This window comes from Dendrobates tinctorius, unplaced genomic scaffold, assembly GCF_039654945.1.
Source record: "Dendrobates tinctorius isolate UK_male_01 unplaced genomic scaffold, ASM3965494v1 ptg000035l, whole genome shotgun sequence".
Classification (NCBI taxonomy): domain Eukaryota; kingdom Metazoa; phylum Chordata; class Amphibia; order Anura; family Dendrobatidae; genus Dendrobates; species Dendrobates tinctorius.
In genome coordinates, this window is record NW_027361703.1 from 43,442,934 (window position 1) to 43,457,348 (window position 14,415).

General features: G+C 40.3%; 1 protein-coding gene across 3 annotated transcripts in view; it reads left to right on the forward strand.

Annotated features, from left to right (window-relative positions):
- The window catches only part of HDAC10 (histone deacetylase 10), a 150,369-nt gene extending 136,790 nt beyond the window's left edge, over positions 1-13,579 (forward strand). For all 3 annotated transcript variants that reach the window (XM_073573436.1, XM_073573438.1, XM_073573437.1), the window contains one exon: positions 13,152-13,579. In XM_073573436.1, coding sequence (XP_073429537.1) covers positions 13,152-13,159 — 8 coding nt within the window. In that variant the 3' untranslated portion in view covers positions 13,160-13,579. The remainder of the gene's footprint in view (positions 1-13,151) is intronic.
- Positions 13,580-14,415: the final 836 nt, after the last annotated feature.

A 14,415-nucleotide genomic window follows, 5' to 3' on the forward strand; every position in this document is an offset into this window, starting at 1 on the left:
CTCAGGACCAGAAATATTAAACATCCTGGCCTTAGGTAATTTGGCCCCGGGTTTTAACCTGATCGCACAGTCATAGGCTCTATGTGGAGGCAGTTCTGAGCAACCCTTCTCAGAGAAAACATCTGCGAAATCCTGCAAAGCCTCCGGCAGGCTGGGCGACACGGCGGACACACATGTGGCCAAGCAATTGTCTTGGCAAAAACCACTCCATTGTACTATGTCCTGAGTTTTCCAATCAATTACTGGGTTGTGTCTGGACAACCATGGAAAACCCAGGACCATTTGTGCTGGGAGATTACGGAGGACCCTACATGTAACCGACTCAGAATGTAGGACCCCAATGTGGAGTTTCACCTCTGCCACAAACTCCGTAATCTCCCCTTGAGGGAGGGGAACAGCATTAATGGTCACCACCTGTATGCGGTGAGGAAGTTTTTCAATCTTAAACCCGGCGGTGTGTGCAAACTCCTCATCTATGAGATTGGTGGCGGAACCGCTATCCACAAACACTGATATTGGTAGCTCTCTGCCCGCGATAATAACCTTGGCAGGGAGCATACATTGAGATACCATCATGGAGGATATGCATACGCTCAGTTGGGTCTCCTCCATACCCTCTGAGCTTAACAGTTTTCCGCCGATGTGACCCTCTTAGGTAGTACCGGGCAAACGTTAATATAATGACCTCTTTTACCACAGTAGAAACATGCTCCGGGCTTCCGGAATCCCGGAGCGCGACGCTTAACCTGTGCCACGCCAGCAATCTGCATAAGTTCAGGGGACTCATCTACTTCAACCACACTTGCACCTCTGCTTTCCCCCAGAGGTAGCGTCTCCTGTGCCCCCTGACAAAAACGGCGATCAATACGTATCACCAAACTCATGGCAGACTCCAACGATGCCGGAGACTCATACATCAGGAGGGCTTGTTTAACCCTCCCTGACACCCCATGCATAAACTGGCTCCGCAGCGCTGGGTCATTCCACTGTGTGTCTATGGCCCAGCGGCGAAATTCCGAACAATAGTCCTCTGCCAAGCGCTCCCCCTGGCGGAGGGCGCGGATTTTAGATTCCGCTAGAGCCAGTCGGTCAGGATCATCGTAAATGAGTCCGAGGGCAGAAAAAACATTATCAACAGAAAGAAATGTAGCAGAGTCAGCTGGTAAGGAAAATGCCCATGCTTGGGGGTCACCACTCAGTAATGACAACACCAGCGCTACCCGCTGGGCCTCATTACCTGAGGAGATTGGCCGCATGCGGAAGTATAACTTGCAGGCCTCCCGAAATACGACAAATTTGCTGCGATCCCCTGAAAAACGTTCTGGCAGCGGAAACTTCGGCTCTGCACCGATACCTGCAGATGTCGTTTGCACCTTTGCCACTACCAGGCCCTGCTGCTGAACTGCCCCTTTCAACTCGGAGACCTGTAAGGACAGCACCGCCAACTGGCGGGTTATGGAATCTAATGGATCCATGGACTCCTGAAAAAATGTGGGCCGATTATAATGTCACGTGGGGCTTAGTCCCACTAAGGCTGTAATACCCGGGGGCCCTGTGATGTCCCTATAACTAGGGGAAACCCTGTCTGACCCTCAACCCAGGGTTTTTGCTGATGGTGCAAATGCCTGAGCCTCCAACCTTTCCTTGTCTCCTGCTCAGCCCTGCACTTAACCCTCCACCCAGTGAGGAGACACACCACCAAAGCCCCCACACAAATAAAGACAGACAGGGAGAACTTAAACTGCACTGCGCCGCACACACACAGGAATATACAGTAATGTGAACAGGGCACAACTAAACACAAATATGGGAAGGAGAAAGGATAACAACGGATCATACGACACCAGATACGAATCTCTCTCTCTGCAACACCTCCACTCCAGACCGGAACCACTTGGTATGAAACACAAGCTATAATCGGCGACGCCCACCAGCATGACCATTTAAAGACCGTGGGCGTGACTAACCATCCAACCTGGTCTCCAGCAGGATTAACCCCCGAGAGCCTGAAGATCAGGCCGGCGCCACTGAGGCTATAGTGGCTGGAGGTGGAACTACCTCTGCCTGCCGGACACTGTGGTGTGAACAGCGTCCGACATGACAGTAGCTTGGATGTTTTTGTTTTTCAGCATCACTAGAGCATCAATACTTGTAAATAAATTGTCAAAAAATAACTTGTAACTGAATGACTGGGAATTAGGAATTACATTTGTAAGTTGTGAAATTACTCTGAAGCCTAACGGTCCTTCCTCTTTGTCAGACTTACCACAGTATGGCAAAAATTTGTAGAGGTAGCCGTTGGAACTGCACAGACACCAAATTTTGTAGCTGAATTTTATTGGTTTACCTCGCATGTACGTTTTTGTAGGGCGTTTGCCATAGTAGCGGACCATCATTTCATCTAAGGAAAGTTCCTGGTGGAATACACCAAATTTTAGGAATTCTTTCCCCAGTACTTCAAAGAATAAACTAACTTTGTACATCTTGTCAGACTTGTCAATTTTAGAATTGTCATTTAGGTGTATATATTTTTTAATTTCCCTAAAACGGTTCTTTGACATTGCTTTGTATACCAAAGGGAACTCCCACATCTTGAGCTTGTTCCCAGTACATGTCCTCTTAGGGGAGAGAATGATATCCAGACAGTAATAATATGCCTAAGAAAACTTGTAATTCTTCCTCACTGATGGAAAAGGAGGGTTTATTTTTTTGGTTTGCATATAGCATGCTTTGGATCAAAATAATATCCATAACATCATGGGGAAAAAAACTTCAACTTCATTTTTATTTTCTAAAAGGTCACAAATGTTGCTTATTTCGGATGTATCCTGGTCCGCACTGCTTTCATATGTTGGTTGACATTTTTTCCATTTTGGAGTTGCTGCACGTTGTAATATTTCTGTTGCATTTTTTTTTTCTTGCTCACAACTGGTTTTGAAGTTTGATTCCTTGGTCGGTTTCTGCTACTGGTACTTGAAGTTCCTGCTGAGGTGGGTGGTAAATTCTCAGTTGATGCCACCTCAGGAGCCTCTTCAATTTCTGTTGAAGTGTGCAATACCTCCAAAGTTCCTGCTACATCATTCAATTCATGAGCTAGAAGCTCATTTTCCTGAAAATCTTCCTCATCAGTTGCCTCATCAGGGTCAGGGGGCACAATCACTACTTCAACATCAGAAACTTCCTCTTCTTGGTCATCTAATTCCTCAAGATAACCTAGTATTTCATCAACAGTAAGTCCTTTTTTATATCGATATGCCATGTTCTTACTGCTGATACAACAAAAACAAAAATTATGAAAACATATACAGAGGCGCAAAGCGGTAAATCAGGATACCTTCAGCTGCAGATATGGACAAAACCACCTCCTTTGTCCTAAAATAAAGATCAATTAATATGTAATAATTATTTGCGCTAGCAGGGTAAACCAGTGAAAAAAGATGCAAATAAGAGTATGTTTATATGCTAAATACACCCTCCCCTCCTTATAAGAAGAAAAGTGCCATCCAGCAGTGGTTGAAAAAAGCAACAATAAAATTAGTCACAAAACATACAGAGCGGTACCTGCCTTCCAATAATGTCCTATTGCAAAAGCAACAGTTCAGACGGCAACGGTTGTAAGGAAGCCGGATTCCAAATCCTCGGAGCACAGTTCCCATTGTATAGGCAACAGTTCGGACGGAGGAAAAACGATGAAAATGCCGACTTTCAAGTCCTGGAGGCGCAGGTCAGAACCGTGGGTACTGGACGCTGTCCCGGCCGGTGACAGACGTCCACCTAAACGCGTGGCGGCCGCTGGTGAACGGCAAAAAGAGCGACGCATGTAGGTATAAAGCCAGCAAGGTAACAGAGCCCGCAGGACCTTGCGTGACGTCACGGTCACGTGGGAAACCACGTGACTAGCTAATAAGCGCGGATTAGACCAAAAAGCTATCTTACGCGTTTCGGAATCATCGGATTCCTTCCTCAGAGATGGTCCACAGGAATTAGATGAGCGCTTATATACCCACGGTGTCCTGCCTCTATATTCATACATTGAAAGCAAACAATTCAATCTCACTATTTAGGCCATTGGGGACCAGTGTATTAATTTCAAATATCAATCTACTTTCTTCCCTCGACATTTTTTGAATAAAGTTCCCTTTCCTCCAACTTTTTTTAACCACTCTAATGCCGGTTATTTTAATGTTCTTAATAGAGCCACCATGATACTTAATAAAATGATGTGAAAGTGGGTGACCAATAAATCTGTTCCCAATGTTACGCAAATGTTCAGCCATCCGAACATGCATCGGGCGTATAGTGCGCCCGATATACAATTTCCCACAGGGACATGTAATACCATATATGACCCCTGTAGTATCGCATGTTATAAAATCTTTCATTTGTACCTCCGCAAATTTATTTGTAATCACTAATTGCTTCTTAGGAACCAATTTTTTACATGGGCCATACTTTCTACAGAGGAAACAACAATTGAAAACGAAACAGAGCCACCTTCCATTTTTTCAGGTAGGTCAAAAAAGAAACGTAAAAGGGGTTGTAGGGGCGGGGAATTTACCAAAAAAAAGAACAAGCAACAATCCTCATCACAGAAAGATCAATTAATTGTTCCTGAACAGAAAATATTTAACCTCAGTCGATACCCCCTACAAGAAAATGAATCCCGTTTACTAAATAAAGGTCTGAAATATGCTCCCAGTGCCAAATTCGATAAATTTCAAGCATTTGTTGGCATTAAGTTATTTATGAGGAAATTAGCTTTGAAGAAACATTATATGAAAAAGAAAATTAGTAGTAATTCTGATGGCTCTATGAGTACAGTCATATGTAAAAGTTTGGGCACCCCTATTAATGTTAACCTTTTTTCTTTATAACAATTTTGGTTTTTGCAACAGCTATTTCAGTTTCATATATCTAATAACTGATGGACTCAGTTATATTTCTGGATTCAAATGAGGTTTATTGTACTAACAGAAAATGTGCAATCTGCATTTAAACAAAATTTGACCAGTGCAAAAGTATGGGCACCCTTATCATTTTCTTGATTTGAACACTCCCAACTATTTTTTACTGACTTCCTGAAGCACTAAATTGGTTTTGTAACCTCATTGAGCTTTGAACTTCATAGCCAGGTGTATCAAATCATGAGAAAAGGTATTTCAAGTGGCCACTTGCAAGTAGTTCTCCTATTTGATTCTCCTATGAAGAGTGGCATCATGGGCTCCTCAAAACAACTCTCAAATGATCTGAAAACAAAGATTATTCAACATAGCTTTTCAGGGGAAGGATACAAAAAGTTGTCTCAGAGATTAAACCTGTCAGTTTCCACTGTGAGGAACATAGTAAGGAAATGGAAGAACACAGGTACAGTTCTTGTTAAGCCCAGAAGTGGCAGGCCAAGAAAAATATCAGAAAGGCAGAGAAGAAGAATGGTGGGAACAGTCAAGGACAATCCACAGACCACCTCCAAAGACCTGCAGCATCATCTTGCTGCAGATGGTGTCACTGTGCATCGGTCAACAATACAGCGCATGCATAACGCCTTTTTGTATGACCAAACAACTCAATCTTTGTTTCATCAGTCCACAGGACCTTCTTCCAAAATGTAACTGGCTTGTCCAAATGTGCTTTTGCATACCTCAGGCGACTCTGTGGCGTGCTTGCAGAAACGGCTTCTTTCGCATCACTCTCCCATACAGCTTCTCCTTGTGCAAAGTGCGCTGTATTGTTGACCGATGCACAGTGACTCCATCTGCAGCAAGATGATGCTGCAGGTCTTTGGAGGTGGTCTGTGGATTGTCCTTGACTGTTCCCACCATTCTTCTTCTCTGTCTTTCTGATATTTTTCTTGGCCTGCCACTTCTGGGCTTAACAAGAACTGTACCTGTGTTCTTCCATTTCCTTACTATGTTCCTCACAGTGGAAACTGACAGGTTAAATCTCTGAGACAACTTTTTGTATCCTTCCCCTGAAAAGCTATGTTGTTTTCAGATCATTTGAGAGTTGTTTTGAGGAGCCCATGATGCCACTCTTCATAGGAGAATCAACTAGGAGAACTACTTGCAAGTGGCCACTTGAAATACCTTTTCTCATGATTTGATACACCTGGTTATGAAGTTCAAAGCTCAATGAGGTTACAAAACCAATTTAGTGCTTCAGGAAGTCAGTAAAAAGTAGTTAGGAGTGTTCAAATCAAGAAAATGATAAGGGTGCCCATACTTTTGCACCGGTCAAATTTTGTTTAAATGCAGATTGCACATTTTCTGTTAGTACAATAAACCTCATTTGAATCCAGAAATATAACTGAGTCCATCAGTTATTAGATATAAGAAACTGAAATAGCTGTTGCAAAAACCAAAATTGTTATAAAGAAAAAAGGTTAACATTAATAGGGGTGCCCAAACTTTTACATATGACTGTATCTTTGACCCATACCAGCATACTCTTTGACCCATACCAGCATACTGATTTAAGGAAAAAATCTAATTTTAATCCGTTACAAGAATTCTCGGAAGCATTTGAAGCATTCCAGAATAATGTTATACATGAAATCAGAAAAGTATCCCATAGGAGATGTAATAAATTTAAACATAATCTGTCATATAAGGAAAGAAAAGCTATTAGACAACTTCAGGAAAACCGGGAGATTACTATCAGACCGGCGGATAAAGGTGGGGGGATAGTTATATTGAATACATCAGCTTATGACAGAGAAGCACTCCGGATTCTGGATGATAAGCAAACTTATAAGCTATTAAGACATGATCCTTCTAATGAATATTCAGTTGAGATGCGGGATTTGGTTAAGAAGGGTTTTGAAAAAAGCTTTCTGAATAAAAAAGAAATGGATTTTATTAGTACACCCCATCCCAGAGTGCCCTACTTTTATTATCTACCAAAGGTGCATAAAGACATTAACAATCCACCCGGGAGACCTATCATATCTGCGATTGGAGGTTTAACATCAAATTTATCCAAATTTGTGGATTGTCATCTACAAAGACTAATACCTGAGCTCCCGGCGTATCTTAAGGATAGCACCCATATTTTAGACATTTTAAAGAATATAAAATGGCGTGACCATTACATTATGGGTACATTCGATATCACTTCTTTGTACACTGTTATCCAGCACCAAAAGGGCTGTGAAGCAGTGAAATACTTCCTGACGACGGATGGCAGATTACCTAGTGATCAAATTGAGTACCTTCTTGAGTGTATCAATTTTATTTTAACTCATAATTTTTTCCGGTACGGGATGAACTACTACTCCCAGCAGTGGGGTACAGCCATGGGCACCAGGTTCGCGCCCAGTCATGCTAATCTGTACGTTGGGAGATGGGAACAAGAAACCATCTATCCTGACGGCAGGCTACGGGCGAATCTGGTGCTATGGCATCGATTCATAGATTATATTATTTTTATATGGTCTGGTGGTCCTCTTTTATTGGAACAATTTTTTAATTCATTAAATAAATATTCCTATTTTTTAAATTTTTCTATGACCACTAGTTCAAAAGAAATTAATTTTTTAGACTTAAAAATTTTTGTAGAAAATGATATTATTGGCACACAATTATACCATAAGCCCACTGATTCTAATAATTTTATTTCACTTGACAGCTGTCATCTACCTAGCTGGCTGTTGAATGTTCCAAAAAGCCAATTCATCAGAGCTTATCGCAATTGTTCTAGAAGGGAGGATTTTAATAGAGAGACAGAGACAATGATGAGAATGTTCTCTAATAAAGGTTATGATCCAACTTCTTTGCAAAAAACAAAAGAGTTAGTGGAGAAGATACCAAGGGAACAATTACTGGAACAACGGAAGATAAGAAATGATGATTCCATTATGGAAGAAATCCCCATAATCACACAATATAATGCTAATAGTATAATCCTCAAAAAAAATTTTAAGAGACATTGGAATATTCTGAGGAATGATAAAGTTATAGGGGAATCTCTACCACTACACCCTAGGTTTATTTTTAGGAAGGCACAAAATCTGGGCAATTTGATAGCCCCCCTATCTCCAAGCCTCTGAGCAATGCTACATCAAACTCAGAAAAACTACCAGTTGGCTTTTTTCCTTGAGGAAAGTGTGGCCCATGTAAAAAAAAATTGGTTCCTAAAAAGCAATTAGTGATTACAAATAAATTTGCGGAGGTACAAATTAAAGATTTTATAACATGCGATACTACAGGGGTCATATATGGTATTACATGTCCCTGTGGGAAATTGTATATCGGGCGCACTATACGCCCGATGCATGTTCGGATAGCTGAACATTTGCGTAACATTGGGAACAGATTTATTGGTCACCCACTTTCACATCATTTTATTACGTATCATGGTGGCTCTATTAAGAACATTAAAATAACCGGCATTAGAGTGGTTAAAAAAAGTTGGAGGAAAGGGAACTTTCTTCAACAAATGTCGAGGGAAGAAAGTAGATTGATATTTGAAATTAATACACTGGTCCCCAATGGCCTAAATAGTGAGATTGAATTGTTTGCTTTCAATGTATGAATATAGAGGCAGGACACCGTGGGTATATAAGCGCTCATCTAATTCCTGTGGACCATCTCTGAGGAAGGAATCCGATGATTCAGAAACGCGTAAGATAGCTTCTTGGTCTAATCCGCGCTTATTAGCCAGTCACGTGGTTTCCCACGTGACCGTGACGTCACGCAAGGTCCTGCGGGCTCTGTTACCTTGCTGGCTTTATACCTACACGCGTCGCTCTTTTTGCCGTTCACCAGCGGCCGCCACGCGGTTAGGTGGACGTCTATCACCGGCCGGGACAGCGTCCAGTACCCACGGTTCTGACCTGCGCCTCCAGGACTTGAAAGTCGGCATTTTCATCGTTTTCCCTCCGTCCGAACTGTTGCCTATACACGGGTAACTGTGCTCCGAGGATTTGGAATCCGGCTTCCTTACAACCGTTGCCGTCTGAACTGTTGCTTCTGCATTAGGACATTATTGGAATGCAGGTACCGCTCTGTATGTTTTGTGACTAATTTTATTGCTGCTTTTTTCAACCACTGCTGGATGGCACTTTTCTTCTTATAAGGAGGGGAGGGTGTATTTAACATATTGAATCCACTCTCTGTTCAACAATTAAATCGTCATGTGTAGACTATATACTGTATCTGTCTTGTTAGATGTTACTTGTTGTATCTGTTGTTATATATTATGTTGCCTCTTTGCCACAAAGAATTCCTTGTATATATGTAATATGTACTTGGCGATAATAAATTTGATTGATTGATTGATAAACACTCTTATTTGCATCTTTTGTCTCTGGTTTACCCTGCTAGCGCAAATAGTTATTACATAAAAACAAAAATTAGTATAGTAACATTTAGAAAACTATAGATAAAAATGTTATTATTTTAAATATATATATATAAATATTTCACATTTCGCTATCCATTCATAAAGCAAGCTAAATAAACAATTGTGATGAAGAAAAACAGAAAATACCAACCTTATATACTGTGATGTGATCGTAAACAATGTCTGACAAGCCAGGAAGTTACAGGGTCTGTTCTCCTGAGTGTCTCCAGTACAGCTGAGATATCAGGATTCACAAAGCATATATAGTCAGAAAGCTACTGGGGAAGGGGGGTGGAGGGGTGAGGGATTTCCAGACTATCTGGTAAGAAGGAAGAAATGAAACTAAAAGACCTCTGCCTGCCATATCAGTTGTAAATGATTTAGGGTTATGTATAAAAACTAGTGAATCAAACAAAAATTTCCATGTAAAAAAAACATCAAAAATAGATAGTGCATTCTGCCAATGTCCCAAAAATGGGACAGCAATTTCACTTGAATATAACTCTTACAAAACACAAGCCGCGGAGACACCATCACGTTTCTCAACGCAAGCAATGACTAGCCAGGTCTTTCCCCGAGAAGGAACAACCACGGGAAGGGCAGTCTCCAATGAAGGAAACCACCTATGCCAAAACATGGTATCCATCCACAGACAGCTGTTTCGGGGTATTGCCCCTCATCAATGTGGAGTAGGAAACTGGCCAGTAGGAGAAATGCCTAGTAGAAGACTGTCAAAAATGAGGATGAATGAAGTCATGGAGATCAACATCCAACACTGCGGAGACACCATCACGTTTCTCAACGCAATGATTCTAGAGCAATGCCCCCATCCCTTATGGGAAATATGTAAAAACATGCAAAACACAAGCCGCGGAGACACCATCACATGTTTCTCAACGCAAGCAATGACTAGCCAGGTCTTGTGGGAAGATTAAATTGATAGGATTTGTAATCTTGGGGTCACCACCTATATAGACTGCATACTGTTTTGCTGATTCTTGGAAATTTCTATTACTGAAAACTGAACATGAAAACATTTTAAGGCTGTGTTTATTTCAAGCAGAAAACTCTTAGAGGGGTTTGTTTGTGGGAAATCCCCTTCACCCCATTGGTTTTTCCATTTTTGAGATTGTTTTTTTGCTTCTCTTCGTCCCAGAGTCATAACTTTATTTTTCTGTCAATATGGCGGCTTATTTTGTGTTTTTAATTATTTTTTTTTTACGCCATTTACCGATAGGATTTGTTCTTTCTGTATATTGATATAGTGGGCGTTTCAAAATGCAGCAATACCAAAAATGTATTTTTTTATTGTTTTATTTTAAACGGAGCAAATGAGAGGTGATTTAAACTTATTTTTTAGGAAAATTTTTAAATACTTTTTTTTTTAACTTTACACTTGCTTCAATAGTCTCACTTGCTACGAGTGTCAAACGCTCATAGCGATCTGGCAATGTCAAACAGGGGTCTCCTGGAGACCTCGGGTTGTCTTGCCAATCCATTGGCGACGTGCGGTCCTTTCGGCTCTAGCATGTTAAATGCCGCTGTCAGAGATTGACAGCGGCAATTAACATGTTTAGCAGCTGTGGGTGGATTGCAATATTACCCGCAGCTTTTAGGGACACATGTCAGCTAATGAAATCATCTGATGTGCCGGAAAAGTTGCAGGCTCATTGCCTGAGCCCGCAGCAAACAGGGTAAGTTACCATAAGACGTACCTACTGTATATGTCTAATATTGGAAAAGGGTTAAGGAAACGCTCCTTTTGTCTGGAGCATTGCAAACCTGAAGCAATTTGTCGTCTTAGATGCTTCAGCGTTTATGCAGCGTTTTTTGCTACCACTATTTTTTTAATGTTTTTCTCAGCATTCTCCAGACATTTTTTTTTTTAACTTTGTTACGCAATGAAGAAAACGTTAGCATTTTTTTTTTTAACTTCGAGAATGCTAAAGAAAAGCTCAAACTATTTGGCCATCTTCCGAGCATCTTTCCAGCCTTCCTGTTGATTTTGATTGTAAGTGTATATCATCGTCCTAATGGATAATGCCTGAATAATCGACATATTACTTCTTTTAAAAGCTTGGTGTCTTTTGAAAGATTGACCGTTTAATAGAATCTCAAAAGCCTGGATGTATAGACAGCAAGTATTTTTTTGCATACAAATGAATATGTTCATTCTTTTTAGCTTTTTTTTCCAGTCACAAACAGCAGAAAAAGACGGAGTGTGAATGCTCTGTGAGTTTGTATTTGGAAAGCAGCTTACATAGGCTTTTCTGTTCTGTCAGTGTCATGGCAAAGTGTACAGAAACCATTTAGTGTCATTGAGATGTTGTGTCATCTGTCAGTATTGCCTTCTTTACATGATCTGCTAAGCTATTCTACCCAGTAGGAAAAATACCATCATATAGCAAAACAATGTACGCAAGAATCAAGAAGTACAAACATACATTTTATTAAATATCAAAAAATAAACATACCTTAAATTAAACATATTAAAAGAGTGGGAAACCACAAGGTGGTTCCATAATGCTAACAACCCCCCACACAGAGCTTACAAAGAAATTGGTATATCATGAATGGAGATAAAGTGAACAATGAATGAGATGGGGTGGTATATGGAACTTTGGGGTAAAAAAATTTGGTTAGTCACCAAAGACCTAGTGTGGCTATCACTAAAGCAAACCCACTCCAAAAAGAAACAAAAAATACCATGCCCATCCAAAGACCACTTGCAAATGTAGTAAGTAAATCAATACCTGTAATGTGGGATATGGCACACATCATAAGACCCAACGCACGTTTTGATGGTTAGCCTTCTTTGGGGGGGATATCACACTGACACATGCAACCATTTAACACAACCAGACACCAGTCAGCTATTGGCTCTCATCAGTGCAAAGTATGAGAACTGATTTGGCTAGGTGAGAGGCTCTGGACTGAGGTCTAAGAGGTAAGGTTTCTCCTTGTGGAGAGTGAAATGGAGATTCTGATTTGGCTTTTATCCTGTCATATTACAAGACTCGTTAAAGGGTTGATTGTGACTTGTAGGATCGCTGCTACCAGCAGGTGGCGCTATAGAGTTCAAGTCCTCTTTTTCTCTGAAGAGGCAATTTGCATATTATTTTCCCAGAGGAGCATTGCCCGGCGAATAAGCCTCCTTACCTTGACAAGCTAGACCTGGCATGTCACGCTCCACAAGGAGAAACCTTACCCCTTAGACTTCAGACAGCACTTGAATGCCATCTTTGTGCTGATGTTTTCAGACTCATAGACTTGCATTGGTGAGATTGATTCAAGACACGGATCAAAATTAAAAATGTCTCTGTAATTTCGTGTAGACTCTGGTCTACAAAGATACAAACCTGTGAACAAGCCCAATGACTAATAGCAGTTCTATGCTTGAAAATTAGTGATAAAACATGTACATGAAAACTATCGTTTGAATGAGCCTTAATGTATAAATTCTGAGTTTTTATGTACTTGTTTTTTCGCTCGCGGCCATAAGCATGATGTGAGCAAACCCTTAGAACACTGGAAAAGATTTCTAGTAGAAGAGCAGTGTTGAGTTCCCTGGAGATCAGTAGTGCTCCTCACATGTATCTCTGACATCATTTGGACTGGATTTTGACTTTCAACTTTTACTGAAAGGGATGATATTTTGCAGAAGGAAGATAATACAATTGTTTTTGTTTACTTCAGATTTCTTTCGGCCTACAAAGCTCTAATAATTAAAACTATATATTGCTGATTTATTAATAGCTTGTAGCACAAGGAAGTAAAGAGTACATTATGACATTTTTTTTCTTATTTAATAGCAAAGTAGAAGAGGAACAAATGAGCCAAGACTCACAGAAGACAACTATTAAGATGTTCTAGTGAAGACATTTGCCTACAGCTATGTGGAAATGGATACAAAATTAATATGCAATAATTTTAAATAAAAAAAGCAACTATGCAAATACTTCAGATGAAATGGTATAAAGAGTTTTGAAATATAGTAATTTTACTGTTTCATGCCAATGTAATAACCATAACCCTAAATTAATACTGCAGACTCCATGTCTTGTATTCAGAAATGAAATATTAAAGATTTATCTGGTCATCAATTTTCTTATAACATTGGGTGCTGCCAAGTGGGATGTAGCTCTTGGTGCAGTGCCCTGACCTCTTCATTCTGAGAATTGGCTAGGCTCCTGAGGTTTGGACCACATCAAAACAATCATTAAAGGACTGTAAAAACTTGTTTTAGTGATTTTTAATTTTAACTTCTGCTTACAGTTGCTTACATTCACTAACTCAACCTGTTATTAGTATAGAACCTTTTAAAAGTGTTTTCCAAGATAATATAAATTAAGCTTTACTCACCTGTTATACTGTTATGGCCAAAAGTGTTGGTACCCTTTAAATTGATCCAGAAAATGAAGCAATTCTCCCATAAAATTATTGCAATTACACATGGTTTGTTACTCACATTTATTTCCTTTGTGTGTATTGGAACAACAGAAAAAAAAAACAAAAAAGGCAAGTTTTTTCATAATAAAGACATAATTTCACACAAAACTCCAAAAATGGGCCTGACAAAACTGTTGGCACCCTCAAATTAATATTTGTTTGCACACCCTTTGGAATAAATAACTGCAATCAATCGCTTCCTATAACCACCAACAAGCTTCTTACACTTCTTAACTGGAATTTGAGACCACTCTTTCCAAACTGCTCCTGGACGTGCTGGGAAAGGGGCAATTGTCGAACAAGCCACTCGGTGGGGCTGCACTTATTTAATAATTGAGCGATTGCTTGAACTAAAAGAGTTTCTTATAGATAAATGAAGGTCAATGGACACAGGTGGCTGAATTGAAGGAATTACTTAATCACCCATTTACCCTGACTAAAAAATTACAAGCTGAGGATTTAACTCCTGGCATTTTCATAAGGGAGTGGAAGAACTTGCTATTTTGCCTGTCCCAAAGAGGAGGTTTAATCGCAGATGGCATTTCTGCTTCAATGAAACGGAGAGAGACACAGCTATTGGAAAATAAAATTTTTCTGGCAGCTGTTTATGTGGACCCAAGTCATCGT